Source organism: Callithrix jacchus, chromosome 5 (genome assembly GCF_049354715.1).
Source record: "Callithrix jacchus isolate 240 chromosome 5, calJac240_pri, whole genome shotgun sequence".
NCBI classification, from domain to species: Eukaryota; Metazoa; Chordata; class Mammalia; order Primates; family Cebidae; genus Callithrix; species Callithrix jacchus.
In genome coordinates, this window is record NC_133506.1 from 144560725 (window position 1) to 144587363 (window position 26639).

Consider the following 26639-nt stretch of genomic DNA (forward strand, 5'->3'; position numbering starts at 1 on the left):
ACTTGTATTGCCCCATGTTTCCTTTCCACTTAATCTTCCTAATCCATGTATGTCCTTTCTAGGTAATAGAGTTAGTTATGTTTTTATATTGGAGAATGTTTAGACTGTGATTAAACATTACATGAAATTATGTGACATATATGAAATTATATAAAGTTATATAGAATATGTCATTAGAGGAAAATAATGGAGGAGGCAAACTTGAAAAAGAAATGAATGCTATAATGGGACCCATTTTAATTCTAAAACTGAATGATTCCACTCACCACTGTTTGTGGAGTAGCATTCATAGTGGGCATGTTAATAGTCTTTTAGAGATAAGAAGACAACTCCAAAGGTACTCAAAATCTAGGAGGGTGAATAGAATAATAAAAGCTTGAGAAAAGCATAAAGGTGGCAAAGGAATAAGACATGGGCGTCAAAGTTTCCTTAAGGAAGAATCATCTGAGCTGAATTTCAGGAATTGTATAGCGAATGTATGCTGGGCTTCATACCTAGGTGATGAGTTGGCAGGTGCAGCAAACCACCATGGCACACGTTTACCTATGTAACCTGCACATTCCTGCACATGTACCCTGGAATTTAAAAAATAAAATTACATTTTAAAAAAAGATTTTTGTTTTGTGCTCATCAGTTCAAAGAGGAAGAACAAAAAGGAAATAAGAAAAAAAATGAAATAAGAAAAAAAAATTGATCTAAAATTACTCTAATTTCTAGTAGATGGGAACTAATACTCTACTAAGAGTCTAGTGAATTACTAATTTTAAAAAAAATGTTCTGAGTCCTCTATGAAGTATCAATCTTATGTAACCCTAAAGGCTTTTCTTCAAAGAAAGCCTTTCTGGGAAATATAAGCAGTTCTGCAGTTAGAGTTGAGGTAGACCAGACTCTTATGGAAGGCAAAGTCTTTTATATACCTCATTTTTAGTAAGTAACTTGAGTTTAAATTAAAATAGGATGGCTAGTTCTTCTTTTGGGGGGAGGTCCACATGGTTTATTGAAGTTAAATTCCTTTGTTCAGCTTTCCAGTCATTCAATTAACATTTTTAAAACATCTGTTGTGTGCCAGGTACTTCAACAGGCATTAGGGATCAAGATTTAGACTAGGGAGAGTTAAATCCATCAGGTGATATGATCCAGGTAACAGGTTTTGTAGGGGCACAGAGGCCTCAAGTGGACACTTAGCGTTTGTCCATGTAGAATACCTTTACACTGAGTCTTAAAAAGAGGGAAGTATCATGAATGAAGGTATGGGCATGTCTGAAGATCTGTAAGCAGTTTTGTATTATAAGAATCTGGGCCTGGCAAGAATAAGTGCTTACAGAGATAGCAGGGGTCAGAGTCTTGAATCATCCACACATGTATTTGTATTGGAGTAGGGTGGTATGGAAGCCTGAGTTGAGTGAAAAGGAAGTAGGAAAAAACCATCATAGACCTAGCAGCTTGGCAGTTTAATGAGGGAGAGATGTTGCTACAAGGAATATAAAGTTAAGATATTTATTTCACAGTTAACTCTGTGAAATAAAGAATACTTAAATAGAGATCTAAAATGTAGTGAAATGATAGGAATGTGGAATGTAAGGGGGTAAACAGAATGCTAATCTTGGACAACAATTGACTGGAATCGTAGAAAGCAATGTAAGAATGGTTGAGTGTGTAAGTTTTAAAATATTGGGGTGCCTAGATCCAGTTCTCTGGTCTTCTAGCAACATGGTATTGGGCAAGTTACATAATGTCTTTGTAAATTCATTTCTTCATCTATAAAAAGAGAAACATTACCTACATTATAGTGTTGTTATTGAGAAATAGCCTTTGGCATAGTGCTTGGTACATAGCAAGCAACCAAATGTTAATTATACCTGCATCAGCCTCACCATTACTACCTGCTTTTAAAAAAAGTGTTTTCTGCATTTGTATATTAAAGATTTTTTTTCCCTCTCTAAGCTATTTATTCTCGTTAGCATTTCGTCAAACCTTTTTTAAGAAAAGAGATTTTAAGAAGTAATATAATCTTTTCACTGTAGATGAATTTACTTCATGAATCTTACAGAAATCCATAGTTTAAAAAATAGATTCACAGCTTTTTATAATTTTATCATAAAGTTTGTTAAAACTGTAATTTGTCTGCCCTTGAAAGAGGTTTTAGCAACTCGTAAAGCAAGCTTTGTCCATAATATGTTCTTATAGTATGAACCTCCAAGGATGGCATTGTTTGAAGTTTCCGTCCAGAGACTGTATATTTTCTTTAGTATGGTATTTTTAATCTAACCCTTAACTGGCTTTTTTTTTTTAACCTCTGGTATGTTAGGAGTTAAAGAATGCTGAAATAGCTTTAAGAACCCAGAAGACACCACCTGGACTTCAACATGAATATGCAGCTCCTGCTGAGTAAGTTGCTGGATTTTTAAAAACAAATGTTTCTCACTTTAAGAAAACAGAACAATAATAATAGTTTATAAACTAAATATTTTTAGTATACTGTATGGAAAGGCTGAGCTAATAAGCACTTTACATGGATTTTTTTTACATAATTACCCTAAAAAGATTTATCTCCATTAACACCATTCTGCAGGGTAAGTGAAGGCTAAGATCTGAGCTTTTCACTATTATGCATTTACATTTCATGTATATATTATTTACAGGGTCTATTCCATTTTATTTAATTTTGCTGATAATGGAAAATTACCATCATTCAGTTACATAGGTAATAAATGTTCTGGAAGAAAAATTAGAAAATGTAGGTGAGGAGAAGATAAAACCACCCTGTAATCACATCACTCAGTTTGTATATACATCTGGTTTCCATACATGAGAAATATATCTTGTCTCTCTTTTTATCTTCTTCATGTTGATAAACATAATAGTAACTAATGTTTGTTATATGATTACTATTTGCCATGCAGTGTGCTTAGGAGTATATATGCTTTACCTCTTCATATTTCATAAGACCTCAGTAGCTGTTGTTCAGTTTTAGCAATAAAGAAACTGAGGTATGCAAAAGTGAGTTGAATGATGGAGGTCTGTTTGATTCCTGGTCCCTCAGTATTAATTAATTAATTAGTTCATTTGTAGAGATGCCATTTCTCAGTGTTGCTTGATCTGGTCACAGACTCCTTGGATAAAGTGATAACTCCTGCCTCGGCCTCCTAAAGTGGTGGGATTACAGATATGGGCCACCACGCCTGGACCCTTACTTATTTCATTCTTTTAGTTTTTTATTATAATTTTAGTCAGAAAAGAACCAAAAATTCCTGTATACCTTTCATTCTGATTTCCTACATATTAACATTTTTACCGTATTTTTGTTCCTTACATTCTATGTGTATATATACATTACTCCCCCCAAACAGTTTGGGTTATTGGCAGAAATAATGTTCACTATACTAAAGTACTTCAGTGGATATTTCTTAAAAATAAGGATATTCTCATACTTAACATTTCTCAAAATCAGGAAATTCATAATGACCACGATATTCCTCTTATTCAGATTGGCATGGGATGTGCTTCCTCACTGGACTTTTATCTGCTGTTTTATCCCCCTGTTTTGTTCTGAATACTGCTATCAGAGCCAATTTTGCAAAAAGCTTTCATGGTTGCCTTTTTTTTCTTTTTTTTAACTGAAAATCATTCCGATTCCTTTGTCTACTATTCAAGATCCCTTTTTATCTAGCTAGCACTCTGGGTAAATTTATTAGAAGAGTAGCAGTAATTATATGTGCTTTCTGTAGTATACTATAGTGTTCTCAGATTATAAATTTCATTGATAACTATAAATTCTTAATTCTGGAATCTGGTTGATAGACTTTTCTACTTTATTTTAAATTTATTTTGACTTTACAGAAAATTTGCAAAATAGCAGTACAGAGAAATTATTTTTATCATTTCCTCTGCTTCCCCTAATGTTAACATGTTATATAACTATAGTATAATTACCAAGAACAGGAAACTAAAATTGTTACAATATTATTAACTAAACTACTAAGCTTACTGCAATTCAACCAGTTTTTCCACTAATGTACTTCTGTTTCAGCATCTTATTTGGGATTAACATTGCATTTGTAATTTCTCCTTAATCTCTTCCAATCACTATTATTCAGTCCTTCCTTTCCTTGGATAACTGTGATACTTCTGCAGACTAAGCTATTGCAGAATATTCCTTAATTTGGATTTGTCACTCCAAATTAAAAAAAAAATTTGATCTGACTTTTTAAATGTTTTTTAAAGCTACTTCAGAATCTTGGTTCAGCAATTTGAGGTACAGCTTCAGCAATACAGACAACAGATTGAAGAACTAGAAAACCATCTTGCCACTCAAGCAAATAATTCACATATAACCCCTCAAGGTAACATGCTTACTATGGTAATTTTTTTGAACTTTTGTTTGTAGGCGATAGATTAAACTGTGATTATATAATAGGTATTCTGGATAACTACTGGTAGCTGCTCTAAGAAAATTTCCTTAAAAATCATTTATTAGTCCTTTATTCTCTATAAATATAATATGCTTTATTATATGAATTGTTACTGTGGTAACAAGGGCAGAAATCTTAGGGCCTTCCTCCGCCCAGATTACTGTTGAAGACATTCTTCTTTCGGTCTACTACTCTATATGTTGTTCGCTGGCCATGAGAACTCCAATAAAGGTTTTTTCTTTTATGTATTAACTATGCCAAAAATTGGACTCAAATAGAAAAATTAAATTGTGCTCTCTCTCTCTCTCTCTCTCTCTCTCTCTCTATATATATATATATATATATATATATGTATATGTATATGTATATTTGGGTGATAATGTAATTTTCTTTTATAGATTTGTCAATGGCTATGCAGAAAATTTATCAAACCTTTGTAGCTTTAGCAGCACAACTTCAGTCTATTCATGAAAATGTAAAGGTAAGTTTTCATTGCCCATTTATCTACCTGGATATCTATACCCAAGTATTTGTTCATCTTGGGACAAATGTGTCCGTGCTTGGTACAGAAATAGCTAAAATTACATATAAGTGAAAAGATGAAAACTATTGTAATCTATAACATATTCAGACATAACAATTGGCAATATCTGTTCTTTTAAAAAATATCCAAGTACCCTGTATAGTCTGTTATTACAGCTTTTTTTAGCAGTGTATTGTGAATAACTTTCTATGTTATTACACATATTTCCTGAATATCATTTTTAGTAGTTAACATAGGAGTTTGTTGTATGTTTGTACATTGTTTAACCTATTGTCTACTGGATATTTAAGTGGTTTCTTTTACCACTATAAATAGCACTGTAGAAAATGAGTATTCTTAGTAGCAAAATCATTTTGTACTACCTTAATTTTAGTGTGTTTTAAATGTTTTGGCTACTGCATTTAAAACTTGCTTACATTTCTCCCTTCTAAATAAATACAGGGAACTGTTTGTGTTTATTAAATAATGTAAATAAAATGATTTATCATTGAGTATTTTGACTCTCTCTCTCTCTCTTTTTTTTTTGAGACAGAGTCTTGCTCTGTTGCCCATGCTGGCATGATCTCGGCTCACTGCAACCTCTGCCTCCCGGGTTTAAGTGATTCTCATGCCTCAGCCTCCTGAGTAGCTGGGACTGCAGGCATGTGTCACCACACCTGGCTAATTTTTCGTATATTTAGTAGAGACAGGGTTTTGCCATGTTGCACAGGCTGGTCTTGAACTACTAAGCTCAGGCAATCCACTGGCCTTGACCTCCCAAAATGCTGGGATTACAGATATGAGCCACTGCACCCAGCCTGAATATTCTGACTCCCATATAATATAATGTTAGTTTTAAAATATAAAATGTTAGTTTTAAAAATATAAGTGAAATGTTAAATGTAAGTACATCTTTTCTAACTGAGCAAATGTAATTAAATTCTTTCTCAGAGTATATGTGGTTCAAAAAAAACCTTTAAAATTCAAGCGGCCAAACCTGAGTCTAGATAAATTGTCAACTGTGTAGAATAGAGTTTAATTGAGATTATCAGTATTTTCATTTTTATTTTGATCTGATGCATAGTAACAATTTTTTTTAAGTTAACCATTTAAATTACACCATTTTTGAAATGGTAGTGCATTTAGACCTTTTGCTTTAGGAGATTTAAAACTAACCCAAATTTTTAATTTTGTTCTAAAGGAGGAATTTTATCAGATTTTTTGAAAATTTTATTAGTCTAAAATAATTGTTACTTTAATTTTTTAATTAAAAAAATTAATGTATGGCACTTTGAAGTCCATTGTGCAGAATTTTTTTCTTTATTATGAAATCTTTCAAATATACACAAAAGTAGGGTATCATTATAATGAATGCCCAGGAATGATTACCTAACTTCAATCATTATCAAAACCCTGCCGAACTTGTTTTATCAATGCTCCACAGGAAATGCTTTTTTCCCTCTTGAAGTATTTTAGAGCAAATGCCATGTGTAAATATGTACTTTTTTTTAAAAAGCAGCACTTTCTCTTCTCTGGTTTGGAAAATATATCCTTTTCGGTAACATGACCTTTGAACAGTGAGACTGAGACCACATAAAACTGCCCCAGATCATGTCAAATGAACATAGATGTGAAATTTTGACCTCCTCTTTAAGCAACCCAAGAACAAAAGGATATTCTCAAGAACCAAAGAATATTTTATGATCAGATTTGGTATGCTGCCATTATTTTTAGCTTAGTTTAGTGAGCAAACTAAGCTCTAGGCCTCTTTATTTCTTATCTAAGTCTCACAATACATATTTTTTGTTCGTTTCGTTTTTCATTAGATAATCTGTTGAAATAGGCGTAAACTGTCTTATCCAGCCAGGTCTTAGGAACATTAACACATTTGGAAGTTTTAGCAATTTATTTTATAAATCATGGCTGATGTCAAGGTTTTTGTTTGTTTTATTATTTTGCTTTGTTTTTGAGACAAGGGCTTGCTCTGTCTTCCATGCTAGAGTGCAGTGGTGTAATTATGGCTCATTGTAGTCTCAGTCTCCTGGGCCCATGCAATCCTCCCACCCCAGCCTCAGCCTCTAGGGTAGCTAGGACTATAGGCATGCACCACCACACTTAGCTAATTTTTTAGCTTTTGTAGAGAGGAGAACTTGGTATGTTGCCCAGGCTGATCTTAACTCCCGGCCTCAAGGAGTCCTCCTTGTGTAGGCCTCCCAAAGGGCTACGATTATAGGTGGGAGCCACTGTGGCCAGCCTGTTTCTTTTAACTAATTGGTCTTAAGTTTCTAAGGTGGATCATTATTTTTCATTATCTGAAGTAGAACTAAAATTTATGGGGTACTGATGCTTGCTCAGGAAAAGGAAGGGTGGATTTGGGGATCAGTAATGTTTGTTTTTATTATGTCATATGTCTTGATTCTGGCACTTCCCCAATTTCCAGTTCTTCACAGGCCCCCCTTTTTAATACGTCATAAATGTAGCAAAATTTGGAACTGGAACATAGAACACTGACATCCACACAAAAAGGGTGGTAGCTTTTAAATACTATAAACAATACGATTTTTAAGTGCTGTGCTTGTAATCAGAACCTAATACTTGCTAATTTCTGCTAAGAGATGTAAGAAATATGAAAATTCTTTATCTCTTCAAAAAGTGGTAAAAAAAAGTATCTAAATTAGGCTAAATCTTCAATGAAAGTGCTAAATAATTCTAAAGTAAAACAGAATTGTTGCTGTTAATAGCCTTAAGGCAGATGCAGCATTGGGTAGAAGCAGCTCACTTTATGAACTTGGAAATTTTTCTTACTCTGGAATTATAAACTCATTTTTTCTTTGAGGCGGTTGAGTTATGGTTGAGTTCATAACTTTTACATGAATCAGTCTCATTGTACAATGAGGGATAAAGTAGAAGCCCTCATTATACCCTCCAAGCACTCTGCTGTGGTGTAACATCTTATTTTAGCATGTTACCCAGGCCTTCAAAAAAATGTATTTAAAATTTATATATATGTATATGTATTTAGTGCTGACTTTTTTCTTTCTTTTTTTAACTGTTCTAAAGCCTGTGTAAAGATTAGATATTTGAGGGGAAATTTTCTTGAAAAACTGGAATATTTATTTTTAAATTATTTTAAGTCCACCCACCTGCACACTGATGGAGGATTAATTTAAATATTACTCTGCTTGTCTAAAAGCTGAGCTGATTTATTTTAAACAAGGCCTCACAAAGACTATTTTAGGAAGCATGTTGTAAAGATATGTCAAAGATAGGAAGTAAACTATTCAAGGGAGCAGTAAAACTCTTGAACTCATCACTTACTACACGAAAGTGCATTACTAGCACTCTGAAGTTTAGATTGGAATGTATAATATTGGCATTATCTTTGGTAACATCATGTTTATATTCATCCAAATATTACTGTAGTCAATGTGGAACTTCATTTAGCTTTTTTGTTTGTTTGATTTCCATTCTTTTAGGTTCTGAAAGAACAGTACCTTGGCTACAGGAAAATGTTCTTGGGAGATGCTGTTGATGTGTTTGAAGCAAGACGAGCAGAAGCCAAGAAGTGGCAGAACACACCCAGAGTTACTACTGGACCCACCCCTTTCAGCACCATGCCAAATGCAGCAGCCGTTGCCATGGCTGCAACACTTACACAGCAGCAACAGCCTGCTACAGGTCTGAATGCATTCAAGTTATAGCTTCTTACTGTTCCAATGCAGAACATTTATGTGTGTTTTTATAAGTCTTCCATTTGTGTGAGCACTGAAGAAATTTCTATGAGTAGCTGTTCTAATACAATCTAAAATTGTGAAGGACACAATTATAAACATACCTGATAAAAAAAGCAGGGTAGTCTTAGCAATAATTATACATCAATTAGATATTTAATATTGTGAATTAATGTTATTTGCTGTATTGCTATGAATACCCTTTAGAACATGGTGTTCCACTAGTGAATTACATTTAAGAATAACATTAGATTCTAAAATCATGATTGTACCATTTATTGTTTTAAAGTCAGAGATCATCCATCCATACGTTGACTTTTTTGTATATGATACTGATAGATGGTGCAGTCTCATTTTCCTCATACATAGTGATTACAGAGTACCCACATTCAGGATGAAGTACGCTTTTATTGACTGAAGGTATGTTGAAGATCAGTAGGGTTGTTTCTATGTATGTTGACTGTAAACAGAATACGGGCCCTCTAAACCAAATTTTGAAGAAGATACATGCTAGAATTGTACTTTTTCAAGGTGAACAGAACAGCAGGAAGAAGGATGTTTTGAGATGTGAATTGCACATTAAGCACAGGAGAAGGATGTTTTGAGATGCAGATTGCACACTAAGGAGCAATGGGAAGCTGAACAGATGCAAATAATTGGTAACATAGAAAGCAGGTTTTATTCCTTGATTTAGTTACACTTTTAATCAGAGAAACATTTTTGTGGTCATTCTACAGTGTTTTATTTGGTCCTGTGTCTTTTGGAGGTTATTAATTATCTGAATTCTGCCATCCCTTTTGTCAGGTTTGAAGTTTTACATGGAAAAATAGTCTTAATGGATATTGATTTTTTTCTTTAATCATTTGTAATTTTTTAGTAATACTTATTCATTAGCATGTGTCTTTCTGAGAGTTCCATATAGTCCAGTAGTAAATTATCATACAAAAAAAATTAAAAATACATATTTAGATTGCATTCAGACTGCCTATGTTAGGGAAGCATTCTCTGGTTTTCACTATTGGCAGTTTAAAAAATTGTTCTTCACATTTGGAGATGACAGAATTGACTTGCCATAAGTAAAGGGTTGATGAAAGATTTGGCGTAAGCCAAATTCTCCATATTAGTGGTGGCTGGACCCATGTGAATAGTGGCTTGCATGAGCGCTGTCTGGTAGCTCTCTAGCTGGCTGGAGTGTAGGATTGCATTCTCAAGTTATGGAGGGAAAAAGTCATTATGGGATTGATTCATTTGAGGATTGATGATTTCTTCTTTAAAAGAATCAATCCCAACCAAAATTATGACCATCAGCTCTCATGATTATTTAACTAATCACATCAAACAGTACTAGTACACTTTTTAGACCAGTATTAATCCTAAAGTAGGTAAGTGTAGATTTGGTTAAGTGTTCTTTAAGCATAGTGAATTTCCATTCTGATAAATAAAACTTGAGAAGTGTCAGTTATATAAAAAGTTATGTTGTAAGTGAATATATTCTATGATAAATTTCTAAACTTGAAGCAAAACCTCCTGTCAAAGGGGTGTGTGTGTGTGTGTGTGTGTGTGTGTGTGTGTGTAACTTATCTGGACAGTATTATCTTGAGAAATTCGTAGGTTTTCATTTATGCATTTTGAGCTCATGGACATATGGAGATGTGTGTTCATTCTCTAAATGAGTGCCTACTATGTGCTGGGCTCAGAAATACAAAGGTGGACAATATAGATTTTGTCTTTGCCCTCTGTGGTGGTTGAGAATGTTAGTTTCATTTGGAGTAATCTTGCGGAGCCTTTTGCTCATAGGCTTTACTTTTGTCTTTTGCCAGGCTTTGGGGAAATTGACTGCTTTCAGTCTTCCCTGAAATTTTGAAGTCCATGTAAGGGCTTTCTAATCAGATGGCAGAAATTATAATTTATTAACCTAAGCAACCTTACAGTGTTTTCACTTTGAATTTTATGAATTCTTAGAACTGAGAAGCTAAACAATAGTGATAATAATTTTACATTATCTTTTCTTTTTCCTTTTGTTTCTCTAAAGGTTTTCCAGGCCTTCCCAGTCAAAATTTTAGTTATTTTAGTTATGTCACCATGATGTGAGATTTATGGGCTCTGCTAGATACATTTAGAAATGTCCCTATTTATTGAATAGTGTTTTGTACTAGTAAGTTATTCCTTATTCCCTGTGACTTTTGTGAAATCATTTTTTTTAAGTGCCAATAACAAATTTTAGACTATCTAGATGAAGGTAGTTTGAGCTTATGCATTGTTTTTATACATCATTGTTGATATATACAAGATTTGAGTTATCAGAGGGGTTTTGCTTTTATTTTGCTTATGGATTTTTTTATTAACATGAATATGGGCAAATCGCTTCTTAGACTGCTGCCTTCTGTAGGTGGCTTCTGTGTCTTTCTCCAAGGAGGAGGAATAGACTTAAATGACTTCTTTGTCCTTCTTCAATTCTTTTTTAATGAAAAAATCTATATACTAGGGCTCAGGCATGTGTAATTTTATGGTTATTTCTTCTGAAGCCTGCACAGAATTGATGAAAATTCAGCAGGCTATTTGTGTATGAAATTATGAGCATCAATACGTGGATGATGTAGTTTCATGTTGGCAGAACTTGACACTTTTATAAGTGCTTTACAAGCCTCCCGAAAAACTGAAGACTTTACATTAGGCTTTTCAGTATAATTTTAATTTAGGATAGGTTTTTAAGCAATGTACCTGGGATTGAGTTTTGCTGTTGTGTTTTGACACTTTTAAGAGTTCTTGATGTTTACATAGTAAGACTTTTCTTAAGTGACTTAGCTGCTGTTTTAAGGAGAGCCAAGACGTTTTGTTAGAAATTTCTACTTTTTAGCTTAGTATAGGTTTGGACATTTAACGTGTAGTGTTAAATAGGAAACTTTAAGTATTTCATCTTAGTTTCTTGTTTTGTGATTTTGTTGCATTTAATAACCAAAGGAACATTCCCCATTAAATCAGTAAGAGTAAAATTTTCAAGCTGGGGAAAAGGCATTTTAGGTTTATTTAAAGATAAATTATTTTAAAATGTGACTTAGAAATAACCATACTAATTACATTAGGCATTTTGAGTGATCATGGAAAATTATCAAATATTTTTAGCACTTTAGTCCTTTTTCTGTTAATGCAGTTTTACTTTTAAGAAAGTAGAATTTATTCTGGAAAATATGAATTACAGTGCTAAACCTGGTTTTGTTGTGTGTGAATATATTGTATGGTAACTTTTGTAAAATGTTACTCTACATGAAGATTTCACTTTGGGCAGTCATTGGTATATATCACTACTAACTTAATTTTATTTATGGAACTAAGAACCTTTCATTGAATGACTATTCAAATTTCAAAGCAGACTTCTTGAATTGTTTACATAACTTTTGCCTGAAGGATTTAGACTCTGCTTTCTAATAGTGAAAATAATATATATGGTGGCCAGAGTGTAATATATGCTGATACTTTGGCATGGGAGATATTTATCATGAGTTTTTACTATTAAAAAAATGTTATACATTTGCCTTCGAGTTTTATAAATGATGTTGCCTTCAGAATTTGTGTGAAGGTACAAAACTAAAAATATGTATCTGATGTGCAATGGAAAGTCTTGTCATCGTTAGATAAGTTCTTGATTACCTATATTCTGAATATTGATGATTAGAAAAACCTTATGTTCTGTTGCGCTTAACGGTAGACCCACACACAACAAAAAGCATGCTATTTGAGTCACTCTTAGGACTTACAAGGCTGAGGGCTGTGGTGTGCATTCTTTAGGGTCTTCCACCAGCAGTGCCTCCTATTAACATTTGACATGCAAGTCTCTCAATGTTAAAGAAACTGGACATGTGTTTTTTATGTATTATTTTTGTTAGGAATTAGAAAGTATAAAAATATGCTTGGTTTCTTTTTCCTATAGTAACATTTTACAAAAGAGCTGCTAGGCAGGTATTTTATTCTCAAATTGATCTCAAACTGGATGTAAGATTTTAAATTATTTTTTTTAATTATAGTATAAGAATTTTGGCTGCTATTAGTTGTTATTCTTTATTTTCTGGGTAGAAGCTATTCGAAAAATCCAGTTTCTGTCCCAGTGTAGCAAAATGTAGTTAGTTCCTCAGTTGTTTTTCTTTAAATGCTTTATAATTTTACACTACCTTTTTAATATACAAACCTCATTCTTCATTGGACAACTTGAAGGCATTGATTTCTTTAAAAATTTAAATTTTAATTGTATATTACTTTGACAGTTCCCTCAACTTTGAGATGCACTGATCACTGTGCTTGAAAAAGACAGTACTGAAGATTGTACTATGAAATTTATTGAATAATTTTCATAAATTATTTATCCAAATGAGAGATTTTTAGATTTTTGTATTCTGCTTAGTTAAAAAAAAAAAAAATAGTAGTTTAAAAGAGAGGCTAGTAAGTTTGATGCTATTCTTGCCAAACAAACTCAGCCAAAATCTTTAAAGTAACAAGTGGGAAAAGGATGACTAATCGTTCTGCTTCTGAGTACATATTCCAAAATGTTGGAAAGAAACTTCTGAATTGAAATCTTGAATGTATTGAATCTGTCAAGGTACACAGCGGTGCCTTTGTAAATGTTCATTATCTTATTTAATCAGGTGATAAGTGGTGTAATGTAGCAGAGCTTAAGAATAGAACTCAATTATCACATTTTGTGAACAAGTTGGAATTGTCATGTTACTGTGTAATTGATTTGCTTTACGATGAACAATAAATTTAATAAAATAAAACATTGTCTTGTTTTTTTATCTATTTATTGTATATATCATTTATATTTCATATAAGAAATCATGCCTAGTTTTTTGGGTACTGACTCTTATGAAGTAACATGATAGTTTTGCCATGTTAGTGTTAGTCTCTCTTGATCAATTGAGACTTGACTCTAAGGAGCTTGATTTAAACAAAAAGTAAAAACCGCTTACTGATGATACCTACTAGACTTATCAGAAAACAAGTGAGGAGATCTAAAATAATTCTAGAAGTAAATCTAAAGGAACGATAATTTATGTTACATTAAAGATTTCAAATTATTTAGTAGGTTAAACTAACTTCTTTCATTGTGGTAAGCCTCTTTTAATTGTCTAGTTCTGAACAGGTTAATTTTTTAAAATATTTTTTTAATTTTTAGATAGGTAAATCAGTTTGGATACGTAAGTTAGACTGGAGGGACATCCTGAAAACTAAGTTTTGACAAATGGAATCAGTTAAAAGTAATACTGTTCATTTTTTTTTAAATTTCATAAATAAACTTGAATCTTGAAAGAGTAAGGCAAATTTGTTTCCCCCCCCATTTTTTTTTTATACCAGGGCCACAGCCATCTCTGGGAGTTAGTTTTGGAACGCCATTCGGCTCAGGTATTGGCACTGGCTTGCAATCAAGTGGCTTAGGTTCTTCAAACCTTGGAGGTACACTTTAACTTTTCTAATATTTCATTGAAGTATTCTATATTTGAATTGATACTAGCCTGTAAAACAAAAAATTTCTAAGAGGATCTGCTGCTATTTTGGAAGTTAAGGTTCCATCTGGCAGAAACGATTCTCTAAACGTAATCATTGCTTTCTAATATTAGATTTAGAACTTAAAGAATCGTTCCATCTTCTGTGAATAGTAAATATAGAGTATTAAAATTAAGTGGTAGGTATGTTCATGTTTTCAAAGCAATATGCCGACACATGAACTTGAGAATTCTTTAGTTTTAATAATTTTAATTAAAAATCTTAAAATTAGTTGTCTTAATGTTAGTTTGGAGTCCGAACTACTTCTGGGTGATATACATTCTCCTAATCAGAATCTTCTTTTTTTGAAAATGAGAACTTAGGGAAATTATTATGAATGGAACAGCTCAACTCATGTCCATTTCTAAGCATGTTTGGCAGATTTGCCTATATACATACTTGTTTACTTAAGCAATTAAGCTTATTTTAATACTTTAATAAGTTTAGTAAGGTAAGTCCTCTGCAAAAACATCATACTTAATACAAATGCATTCACAATTTGGTATGGATAACCGAAAGTTGGTTGTATATTCACAGGCACGTTATAATGTAATGAATAAGTTGCCCTTATTTCCACTAAAATATAAGATGGGAAACTTGTAAGCTAGTATGGTTGTTTAATATAGACTCTGTTCCAAACTAGGTATTATTAGAATCATGGCAGACAGCATAATTCCTATAATCTACATAATTTGCCATCACATTTCTTACTATTACAGGCAATGATACTGTCACACTCAACATTTTAGATAAGCTTTTGCAAAGTAACTGAAAAAGAATTTGAACTTTATTAGTAGAGCACCTGGCTCTTAGGAGAATTGAAACTAGTCTTCAAGTACTTAGAATGTCATGACCTTTGTGTGATGAAAAATACTTCCTTTTTTAAAATTATGCAGATAGTATTGCTAAGAGAAAAAGCATGATCTCACCACCAATTTTTCACTGTTACATTGGCTGGTAGTATGGCAGGAGTCTACTGTTACTGAGTAGATTTAAAGTGCTTGACTGTGTAGTGCAGTTTTCAGCAGTACAGATTCTTAAATAAAAATGTTTTGGAAAAGAGTAGAGTAAAATAACCTTGTGGTATTTAATATTCACATTGTTGTGCATGTCATGCTTATTAATATATTTAGTCCTTTTTTTGTGAAATGAAATACCCCTAAAGTAGAAATGTTTATAACTGACTAAAATCATACTTGAATGGTGGGTAAAATTTTCTAGCACGTTTAAAAGAGAAAAATACTAATATTTTCTTTTCTTTCTTCTTTAAAAATTATTGATGAGTCACAAACTTAGTCTAAATAGACATAAACGTTTTATTTCAGAGTTAGTCTGGTTCTTCTAAAAGTGTCATGCAAAGGAGTAAATAGATTTCCTTAATAAGGCCATGTTTTTCAACACTGTGTCTATTAGACCTCTGATGATTTTCGGTTGTACTTGTCCGTATCCTTTAACCTGTGTTTTATGTGCCATTGTATATTTCTCTATTACCCTTCCACTAGGATTTGGAACTAGCTCTGGTTTTGGATGCAGCACCACAGGGGCCTCCACATTTGGATTTGGAACAACAAATAAACCCTCAGGAAGTCTTAGTGCAGGTTTGTGTGTTTCTGCCTGGATTTCAGGCAAATTTAAAGATGCAAATTATTTAAAAGTATGTGTTGTTATTTCCAGTAACCCAAAAGTTCCCTCTCTGATTCAGTTTTTGCTTTCTAGATGAAGTGTGCAAGCCTATAACTAATCGTTTTGCTTTATCTCTCTCATAAACTAAAGGCCAGGTTTGTAAAATGTTTCTAACAAGACTTCTTAGTTTGATTTGATAAGTAATTATATCTTCTAACTAAGCAGAGATTCATTTGAACCCTAGTGACTAACTTCATGGTTAAATAATTTTCTTCATTATTGCCAAAAGGAACCCATCATTGTGAAAGTTTAACCAAGTTTTTTATCGTTATTCATCCAGGAGAATGATTTCCATTTCAGAGTCCCTCTGGTTTTAAGAATACCACAGTCTTACAAGTGATGATTAATTTAGTTTCTTGTTTATTTTTGAAATAGGTCTAATTTTTGACTCTTAATGAAAAGTTCCAAATTCCATTTACTTTTGCATTTACTCTATATTGGTAAATATGTCTTGTTTTAATGTGCAGTGCTTAGGGACAAATACTATATCTAACATAATGACATAATACTGTGAAAGATGTGTTTAAATTTACAGAATTTTAAGGAAATTCTGCTTAATATAAGTAGTGTTTAAAATCAGCAGTTCCAGTTGGAGGAAGATAATAAGATTCCATGTTATCAGGATTATAATTGAAATATTATATTAGTTAACTAGGCAGTTGTAGCACTAGATCTTAATTTTGCAAAAGCTCTTATCAAAACAGTAAGTACTACTCTTGTGTGTATTTGTTGTCCTGAACATTGCTGGTTGAGGCTTTCCTGAAAGAATTGGGATTGCAAGGGTAGGTCCAGATATGTGAATGTCCCTCTTCTACATGTTGATAAAATGTTTTTGGTGGGGCTAAGGAGAAAGGCACCTTGACATATTTAATTAACAGGAAAGTTTCTGGCAACTTGAAGTTTCTATAGATTTTAGTTATTTGTGCTAATTTCTCTTTTGGCCTGCATCACTGAACTTTCTTTCAAGGTGCCACTTAGTTGTTAGCTAAATTATTTTCCTGTTAAAATTTTATGTTAGAAATTTAGGGCTTTAAGATATTTGCTGTTCTTATAGATTATGTATTCTTTCAGAAATTTACTGCTCCTCCCTGTTTTTTATATTTGTTTTTGGAATTCAACTTCTGATATGAATATTTTTTTCCCTAAACATAAGGCTTTGGCAGCTCAAGTACATCTGGGTTTAACTTCAGCAATCCTGGCATCACGGCATCAGCTGGTTTGACTTTTGGGGTGTCCAATCCTGCCTCTGCAGGTTTTGGAACAGGAGGACAACTCCTTCAGTTGAAGAAACCTCCAGCTGGAAACAAAAGAGGAAAAAGATAAACATGAGTTGATGTGTTGAGAGAATCCATAGCAGCACCATTCATTCTGAGTCTATTTTTCTAATGATGCAGTAATTAAATTGCATCCCAGGAGATTTATAAAGTTTTGATATTTTTCCCTACTCTGAAATTTGAACTTTCTTCATGTTTGCCATACTGAACATCTTTTTTCCTGTGAATTTAAAATCCGGTTGTGTTTTCTTTTTGATTCTCAGTGTAAGAAATGTTCTGATTACGTTGCTGATTGATAATGGTTAGAAACCGTTAACCTAAAACTTACTATTTAACTTAGTGTTAATAGCAGTGTTTTTGTTGATAAGGTTTACATTACGTGAATACATGCACATTTGTTTCTTATACAGATGGTGTGAACTCTAGGGCCTATACTAGAATCAATTTGTTCCTTGATAAAGGCCTTTTGAATTACACTGCAGGGCATCTTGTGAATATGTATGTAAATATATACAGAATAATACACACAGTTGTGTGTGCATATAAAATATATATTTATGCCGGGCGTAGTGGCTCACGCCTGTAATCCCAGCATTTTGGGAGGCTGAGGTGGGTGGATCACCTGAGGTCAGGAGTTTGAGACCAGCCTGACTAACGTGGTGAAACCCTGTCTCTACTAAAAATATAAAAATTAGCCAGGTGTGGTGGTGCGTGCTTGCAATCCCAGCTACTTGGGAGGCTAAGGCAGGAGAATTGCTTGAACTTGAGAGGTGGAGGTTGCAGTGAACCGAGATTGTGCCATTTGCAGTCCCACCTGGGTGACAGAGCAAGACTCCATCTCAAAAAATAAAATAAAATAAAAAATATATTTGCAGGCCTACAACTTTGCCTCAGACTGTTCCCTTTATCTAAGGTATTCAAGTTTTCACGTTTTAAGCTTCATATTCTCAGTGCTTGTAGAATGATGAGCTAGAGGTAACAGGTCATTGCAGTTGTTTGCTTAAAGACTTGTGAAATGGTTATTGGTGTAAATGTTTGGCCTACTCTACTTTATTGCCCCTGGTCTTTTCCGTTTTTTGTTTCTACCTTAACCTTTAGCAGCTCCTCCAGACGGAATGCTGTAAGACTCATCAAAAAGATTTTAACAGTTTTATTATCCTGTGTGTCCTTATATTGCTTCTGTGAGTTGTTTTTTTCTTATCAGAGATGAACTTTCAGGAGCATATTTGAACTCCAGACTGGTGTTCTGGGGCAAAGAGCTATTAGCCAAATGGATTCTATGCAGGTGAAGGATGCACTGAAGTTCTTTAGTGAGAACTTTTCTAGATATTCCAATACAGAGTTCTTTCTTATAGGGCTATTGATATTGACACCAAATGGAGTGGCTTCTCAGCCTCTTAATGTCTTAAGTAAGTGCTTAATTTGGAATACAGAAACCAGTATATTTTAAAAAAGAAAAATATTCTTTGTAGCAACTGTACATTATCCCATTATAACAGTGAACAGAGCTCCAGGTAATAACACATAGGCATGTCAGGTTACATCTGTATATTTGACTACATTAATATTAGTGACATCAAGTGGATATAAAAGAAAACCCTTGGAAAGAGAACTGCCTTAGCCATGATATCAGAGAGAAACCATTAGTAGACCTATTTATGATTGAATTACAGTTTTCAGATAGAATGTGAACATGGAATTTCATTGAAAATAGTTTAATTTTTTATATAAAAGGTTTTGTACATAATGTATCAGTGACTATTTTCAAACTCACTTTCACCAAGACATCTTTTTTCTAAAATGCATTGCATACACACACATGCACATGCATGTGCACACACACACATAATTTTAGCATAGTGTTAGTTGGGTTTGATTATAAAAGCGTTGTCAAATCTGTTTTATTTATCTGCATATAGCAGTGATGGGCTTTTTGAATTGAAATTTTTGCACACTGATGCATTGAGATAAGGAAAATTATTTATCTCTGAGCACTAAACTTATTTTTGCATATTTCTGTGATATTGCAATCCCCAGATTCAGATCATGGGAAGTTAGGGAAATGGTGTGATTTTGTGTTTTGAATTATTGTCAGAATTATTACACAATTACAACAAACTTTTTTTTAAGAGACATTTCATTGTACTGCAAAAATCTGAATATTTATATTTCTTGTTTTTTTCTTTATATATTTTGCATTTTAATATGTTGAACCACTGGAAATTTGTAACATTAATTTGTTATAGGAGTTTAAATGTGTTGTCATTGTCTCCATTGTCTTTGTCCAGAGCCTATTATTATGGAAACAATAAAATTTATTGTGTCAGTTGCTTTGATTCTTTATAGGTGTCAGTAACTGTTCTTAATATGTAATTTTCTTATTATTGCTCTTTTATTCTCTGGTTGGGTTTTAATGTATTCTCTTCATTGGTTTATACATCTTGCTCTTTTCTAAACAGAAGACTGAACGTAAGATAGAAAATTATTTGTCCCTTGCTTTTGTCTTCTCAAAATGACAAAAAGCATAAACATTTTTATTTATAAATAAGAATACTGAGTAAAAAAGGAAAAGTCGCCTTGAACTTTTAGGCCCTAATTCCACTCCATTCCCTAATGGTTTGATGTGTATCCTTGTAGACCCTTTTAAATGTGTCCCCAGGTGTATATAAATGCTACTTCTCTTTTTCTTTTGTATTCTCTCTGATTTTTTCTCACATTTTATTCTCTTAGATCCCTCTACTTTTTTAACAAATAGATTAAAAAGTCTGTGTTCTGGACTTGTTCTTTTTCCCTTCTGTTGGTATATTATCAGCATCTTTCTGTGTCCATATAGATTTACTTTTTGCATACTGTCCCATAGAATGGGTGTACAATGATCTGTTCCAACTCTTCTCTGTTTTGTTTTTGTGGGGTTTTTTTTTAGGAAATGGAATTCTTTAAAAATTTTTTTTTATTTCCATAGGTTTTTGGGGAACAGGTGGTATTTGGTTACATGAGTAAGTTCCTTTTTTTTTTTTTTTCTTTCTTTCTTGGACGTCCGCATTGAATTCCTGCAGAGGTTACATGAGTAAGTTCTTTAGTGGTGATTTTTGAGATTTTGATCCAGCCATCACCTGAGCAGTATACACTTAGTTTTTATCCCTCACCGCCTTTCCATCCCTTCCCTCCTAAGTTCCCATACCATTACATCGTTCTTAATGCCGGTGTATCCTCACAGCTTAGCTTCTACTTATGAGAGAGAACATAGGATGTTTGGTTTTCCATTCCTGAGTTTCTTCCCTTAGAATAGTGGTCTGCAGTCACATCCAGGTACTGCAGATGCCATTAATTCATTCCTTTTGTTGTTGAGATGGAGTTTAACTCTTTTTACCCAGGCTGACACCATCTTGGGTCACTGCAGCCTCTGCCTCCTGGGTTCAAGCAGTCCTCTCTCAGCCTCCTGAGTACCTGGGATTACAGGTGTGATTACGCCTGGCTAATTTTTGTTTTGGTAGAGATGGGGTTTTACCATGTTGGCCAGCCTGGTCTTGAACTCCTGACCTCAGGTGATCCTCCTGCCTTGGCCTCCCAAAGTGCTGAGGTTACAGGTGTGAGCCACCGTGCCCAGCCGATTCATTCCTTTTTAATGGCTGTGTAGTATTCCATCGTGTGTGTGTGTCTGTGTGTATACACACCTATACCACACTGACTATTCTCTGTTGATGGATAGTTAGGTTTATTTTACTATTTCAATTTGACAGAAAAAGTTGGAGTGAATATCCTTGTACATGACTTTATGTGCTTATGTTTAATGTTTCTTTGGGGTTGATTCTGGAAAAGAACTGCTGAAAAGTCATAAATTATATGTTTTAATGTCACATTGCCTCCAAAAATGCCATACAAATACATACTCCTACCAGCAGGTATATCGACTTCCTAGTATTCTTTGTGATCCTAGTTAATTGTAATCCTAATTATAAGTTTGTGATGTCAAACTTTTTAATATCAGCTATTTGTACGTTAGTGTAATTGCTTATTGTTTGTCCATTTGTGTACCAAATTAGGGTTTTTTCTTAATGATTTGTAGGACTTCCATAGATAATCTGGTCAGCTGCATTCAGAATCTTGCCTTGACCATGTGTGATCTTGAGCAAGTTACTTAACTTTTCTATACTTCAGCTTTATCTGGAAAATGAGGATGATATACAGGGGTGGTTATATTAATAATAGAATCAAATTTAAAGTGTTTGGATAGTGTAACCCCTGACACTTTACACGCATTGGCGATTCCTGCACCGGTACCCCACTGCATTAATCATTGTAGCCAGATGTTTCATTTGCGTACCTGATTGCAAGCTGCTTTATCTTATCCTTTTTGTTTGTTTTTGTGTGGGGAGGCTATTCTAGGACACTTAGTCTTTAAGATGAACTTTAGTCTCTATTTTATTGAGTTTGATTTTTCTTTAAAAAATTCTGTTCAGAGTTTTATTGGATTTACACAAATAATATGTCCTGGGGAAAATTGACAACAATCTGCACAGCATGATATGTGCATTTGCTGGGTGTTTTATCCTTTTAGCAGTTTTTATTAGATTCTTGTTTGATTACTTTTACTAACCATCTTGATTTTATTTCTGAGTGCAAATGTGTATCCTGTAGTAGGTATGAGGTCATTTACATTATTATAACCAGTTAATTCAACTGTCCTTTCTGACGATAATATAGTAAACCCGAGTTAATGTCCTACTTTTTCTGTGAATAATGCTGGCTTTGCCACACTTTTTGAAGCACACACCGAGACAGGCTTATTCAGTCACAGGATTCTGGGACTTGCTAACATGAGCCAGTTTCCTGGGAAGTCTGAACTGGCAGACCTAACTAATCTCAGTCACAAAGTCCTCTTTGCCTGCTACATCAAATCCTCATTTATTGGTTGCATAGTCTCTCCTGGGTACCACTCTCAGTACTTTGTATACTTGACCTTGTTTAATCTGAATATTACCAGGTAAAGCAGAAATACCCAATTTATAGGAAGAAACTGAGGCTAAGGTTAAGCCACTTATTTGAGGTCACAGAGCTAAGTCATAGGTCAAGGGTTTAAACCCAGATCTGTTTACTTCTAAAGCACAATATTTTACTGCCTGTCTGATACAGGAATAGTGTGCTGATTTTCATGACTAACTGAGAGGCACAGAAAGTAATGTGATTACACAGATCATATGGGGGAAACTACAAGTATGTAATAGACTGTAGATCAGGGCAAATTAAGGTAAGTACCTAGGTCTATGGGATTTAAAAGGAGAGAGAATAATTTCTATGGTATAAAGAGTGTTACGAAGAAGCACGAGCCAGACTTGTGCATTCCATCTTTGACCTTTTTCTGCTGGTTTCCTATGAAGAGGTTTATGGAAAAAAGCATCATCCCAGCAACTGGGCAATGTGGGGAGGAAGGTGGGGGTGTGTCCACCTTGGAAAAGGTAAGCAGAGCAATTTTGACTATTTTAGGAACTGACAAAGTTTAACAAGAAAACCTTTCCTGGAAGGCTTATATGACTCCCCTGTCACTCAAAAGAGCACCACATGCTCAGACCAAGTGAGACTTGCTGGTTCAAATAAGCAACTAGCCCTTTAAAAAGCTCAAGAGAATCATGGAAACAGGCAAGAATGAGAGGCCACAACATAAAAGAGAGTAGGGATTAATGGAAAAATTGATAATGGCCCAGAATGTGTTTTTGCCTTTTTCCCATTCATTCATAGAATGTATTTGTTTTTTCTACCTAGTCGATTTGTCAGCTAATAGGAACAAAAAACCTACCAGGCTCACAAAGCTTTCATTGCTGACAAGTGTGCTGTAGAATTAACTTGGGGGGAACTCATTTCTTATGACTACCCCTCTTAAACCCTTGGGTAGCAAGTCAGTTTAATTCAGTAAGCATTCTTTAATAATTTGTGTGATCCACTGCTGGAAATTTAGGAATATATATTAATAAGTATGGGTAGGATATTGTCTATACTCAATAATAGCTAACAGTGCTAAGTAGGGGCTGGGATCTGCTCTTGCGACCTGCCATACATAGTTAGTCCTCAATCTTGTGAGCTGGGTACTCGTGGTCCTTTTTTTTCAGGCAAGAAAACAGGCACAGTTGTTAAAAATAGTCACCACTCAACTAGCCAGCAAATGGGCCAGGATTCAAACCCAGGCAGTCTATGTAGAGTCTGTAGGCTTTCAACTTTACATAATTTAATGATCTAAAGTGGATTTTCTTAAGTGATACATGAAAAGTTCTCAAGTAGGTGAGGAGAAATTAACCTGAGGCAATCAAGAAAATAGCTGGCTTTGAGGAATAAATATGAATATAGTTTATGAAGTATTTACAAGTTTAAAGAGCCATGTATTTAATTTAAAATCTCAAATTTGAACAACATAAAGGGGTTCAAAATAAAAGACACTTATATTTCACCCTCCAGAGGAAGTTTGTATCCCTTACCATGCTTGGGACAAGAAGTGTTTCAGATTTTGGAATATTTTCATATACATAATGACATCTTGGGGAGGGGATCAAAGTTTAAACATGAAATTTATGTTTTTTGTACACATGCTCTGGGGGTAATATACAATATTTTAAATAATTTTATGTGTGAAATAAAGTATTGTCTGGCCCATCACATGAGGTCAGATGTGGAATTTTCCATTTGTGGTTTCATGTTGGCACTCAAGTTTCAGATTTTGGAGCATCTGAAGTTCGGGATTCTCAACCTGTATTTGCCTTCCAGCTCGTGGGAAGAAGGATTGAAGAGGATACCTTTCTTTTGGCAGTATGAGCCAGCAGTTGCATACTTCTGCTCATACCACATTGGCAGTACCTAGTCACATAGCTGCACGTAGGGCGGGGGAATGTCTTGGCAAAAACCTGTACTTGGTGAGGAAGAAGGGGGAAACTTACCTAGGGCACAGTAAGTGAATCTCCACAGGCCACTGGGCCTCGGCTTGCCTCCTGAGCAGGACTATAACCTCTACATCTCTGTTAACAGCCACGAGTCTCAGTGCTCTGTCCTTCTCATACTTTGCCTTCATTTTTGGCTTTTAAGAATTTACTTTTTTTGCTAATTCAGCTATGCATTAAAAAAAGTTTTTAAAAATTGTCATTATTTTCAGGTGTTTTGTAGTGGGGCTGTGTTTTAGGAGTTTACTCAACGTACAGCTTTAAATAGGCCTTATGACTTAGAGTTCCATAATGGAACTTGTTTTTGTAGATGTTTTTATAGGTGCGTTAATAACAAAGATTCTTTCAAATCATTGTTTATGTCTTCTCAATTAGCCAAACAAGGATTGATCTAAAGAACAATACTCTTTTTTTCGTAACTTAGCCAAAAACAATAATGTGCTGAGTATTTATTCCTTCTGGTCTCAAGAATTTCTACTCTTCTGTACTGTGTTTTACTTGCAGTTGGTTTAGAACGATTCTCCCTTTTTAAATCCTGATAATAAACATATTTTGTGGATACCTTTTATAATCCAGGGAGTGTCTGGTAAGTCGTTCTCCCTTGGCTGAGAAGCAGCGCAGTCTGCACTGTCCACACTAGTAACCACTGGCCACATGTGGCTACTGAGCACTAAAATATGGTAAGCGTGGTTGAGGAACCGAACTTTTAACTTTAATTTTTATCAATTTAAATTTAAAACCTGACACACCATTCAAATATTGGGCAACGTTTAAGTATGTTTGGAACAACTTGAGTTTGTGAGTCTACATATTCAATTGTAAAATTTATAAAATCTAAATGCAAATTAAGTTTCAAAGGAAATTTAGCATTCAAATGGAAAATTCTTTAGGTATAAAATTCACACTGGATTTTGAAGATAGTACGAAAAATGCACAACGTTAATGTTTTTGTGTTGACATGTTGAAATATATTGAGTTAAGTATATTTCAAAATGTTATTTACTTGTTTTAATGTGGTTAAAACATTTCTTTTTTTTTTTTTTGAGATAGGGGGTCTTGTTACGTTGCCCAGGCTCAAGTAATCTTTCCACCTTAGCCTCCCAAGTAGCTAGGATTATAGGTGCACACCATCACACCTGGATAGTATCAAATTTAAAGTTATCTATGGGGCTCACATTATGTTTCTATTAGACCATGCTGCTTTAGATGGTGCAGACCATGGTTCTGGGACCAAATACGGCTTATATGTCTAAAAGAGAAATACTTTACAGGTAATTTAATTTGCTTCTTTTTGCCTCTGATGTCAGTTGGTAAAACAGTTCCTTCCTGGTATTCCCGGTTTCTTTGTCTACCCTTGCTCATTATCAGAGTTCTTACAGTTATTTTCACAAACAGGATTATGTCAAGCCCATACTCATTGGGGCTCTTTATTCCAAACTCTTTTTCGTACCACACAAAGCCCCCACAGTCTGGCCTCTACTTTTACCAGTCCCTTCCAACGCTTTCCCACACCAAGGCCATTCCCGAACACTATGTTCTTTCACACCAGGGGCTGTTTGTTTTGTCTGGAGTAAATGTTAGCCCTTCACCATCATCTTTCCTCATCCTTCTCTAACTACCCGCAACAAAGTTAGTCTGTATCTCTTCACTCTGGTTGGACTTTGGACTTTCTAACAGAGGCTTACCAAGCTATATTTTTATTATTTGGTGGTATCTTTGTCTCCCATATTAGGCTGTGTAATCCCCGGGCAGGAGCCCCGTCTTGTTTTAGTTTGGGTTTGTTTCTGTATCCTCAATGCTTACCATCTAACTGGATTCTATTAATGTTTATTAATTAAATAATTAATGCTGTTGGGAAAGGGTCACTTCAGTGACCTTCCCTGCTGATCCTTCTCCATATAAAAGCCTTGGAATCATGCTGCTAGGTAGAATCTCAGCTTTATCACTTGGTGGCTGTAGGACCTTAGGCAAGTTGTTTAACATCTTTGTGCCTCAGAAAACGAAGATAAGAGTCCATCTTATAGGTTGACTGAAGATTGAAATGGGTTAGCATATGTAAGGTGCTAAATACATACTTGGTGTAAGCTAAGATGCAATAAATATTAACTATTGTCATAATATAGTCTAAACGATTTTTCTCTTTCTCTCAGGCAACAAATCAGAGGTTTTAACTGGATTTCGAAAACCCAGTGTTACAGAAACCAATGAAATAGGAAGAAAACTCCAGTTCTGAGCAGTCCTTGAATCAACAAATATCTACCTTTAAGGAACTTCTAATTCTCATTTTGTAAATCTTATTTAAGAAAAGCGCTTTAAGCTTAGCATAGGTTTGGTCAAGATGTTTAGAAGTAAGGAAATAAAACTTGCCCTTGATGTTTAAGGACAATCTAATGGCTTATATACCAGATCCTGGGAGTATTTAGAGAAATTGGGACGCAGACCACTAATTCAATGTATAGAAGGGACTGGTGAAAAACTCATGGAATAGGAAAAGTCAGTGCAAAATAAAATTGACCAAGTATAGTGAATTAAGTACTTTTAAATTCCAATTATGCAGC

General features: G+C 34.2%; 1 protein-coding gene across 2 annotated transcripts in view; it reads left to right on the forward strand.

The window, feature by feature from the left end:
• Nucleotides 1–26378, forward strand: part of NUP58 (nucleoporin 58) — a 47046-nt gene extending 20668 nt beyond the window's left edge. The window contains exons 10-16 of one of the 2 annotated variants that reach the window (XM_035302374.3): nt 2309–2388; nt 4225–4343; nt 4811–4893; nt 8412–8613; nt 14013–14111; nt 15704–15799; nt 26232–26378. In XM_035302374.3, coding sequence (XP_035158265.2) covers nt 2309–2388; nt 4225–4343; nt 4811–4893; nt 8412–8613; nt 14013–14111; nt 15704–15799; nt 26232–26314 — 762 coding nt within the window. In that variant the 3' untranslated portion in view covers nt 26315–26378. Of the gene's footprint in view, nt 1–2308; nt 2389–4224; nt 4344–4810; nt 4894–8411; nt 8614–14012; nt 14112–15703; nt 15800–17037; nt 19485–26231 lie in introns of those variants that run through there. The other variant, XM_002748931.6, reaches the window with a different exon arrangement.
• Nucleotides 26379–26639: the final 261 nt, after the last annotated feature.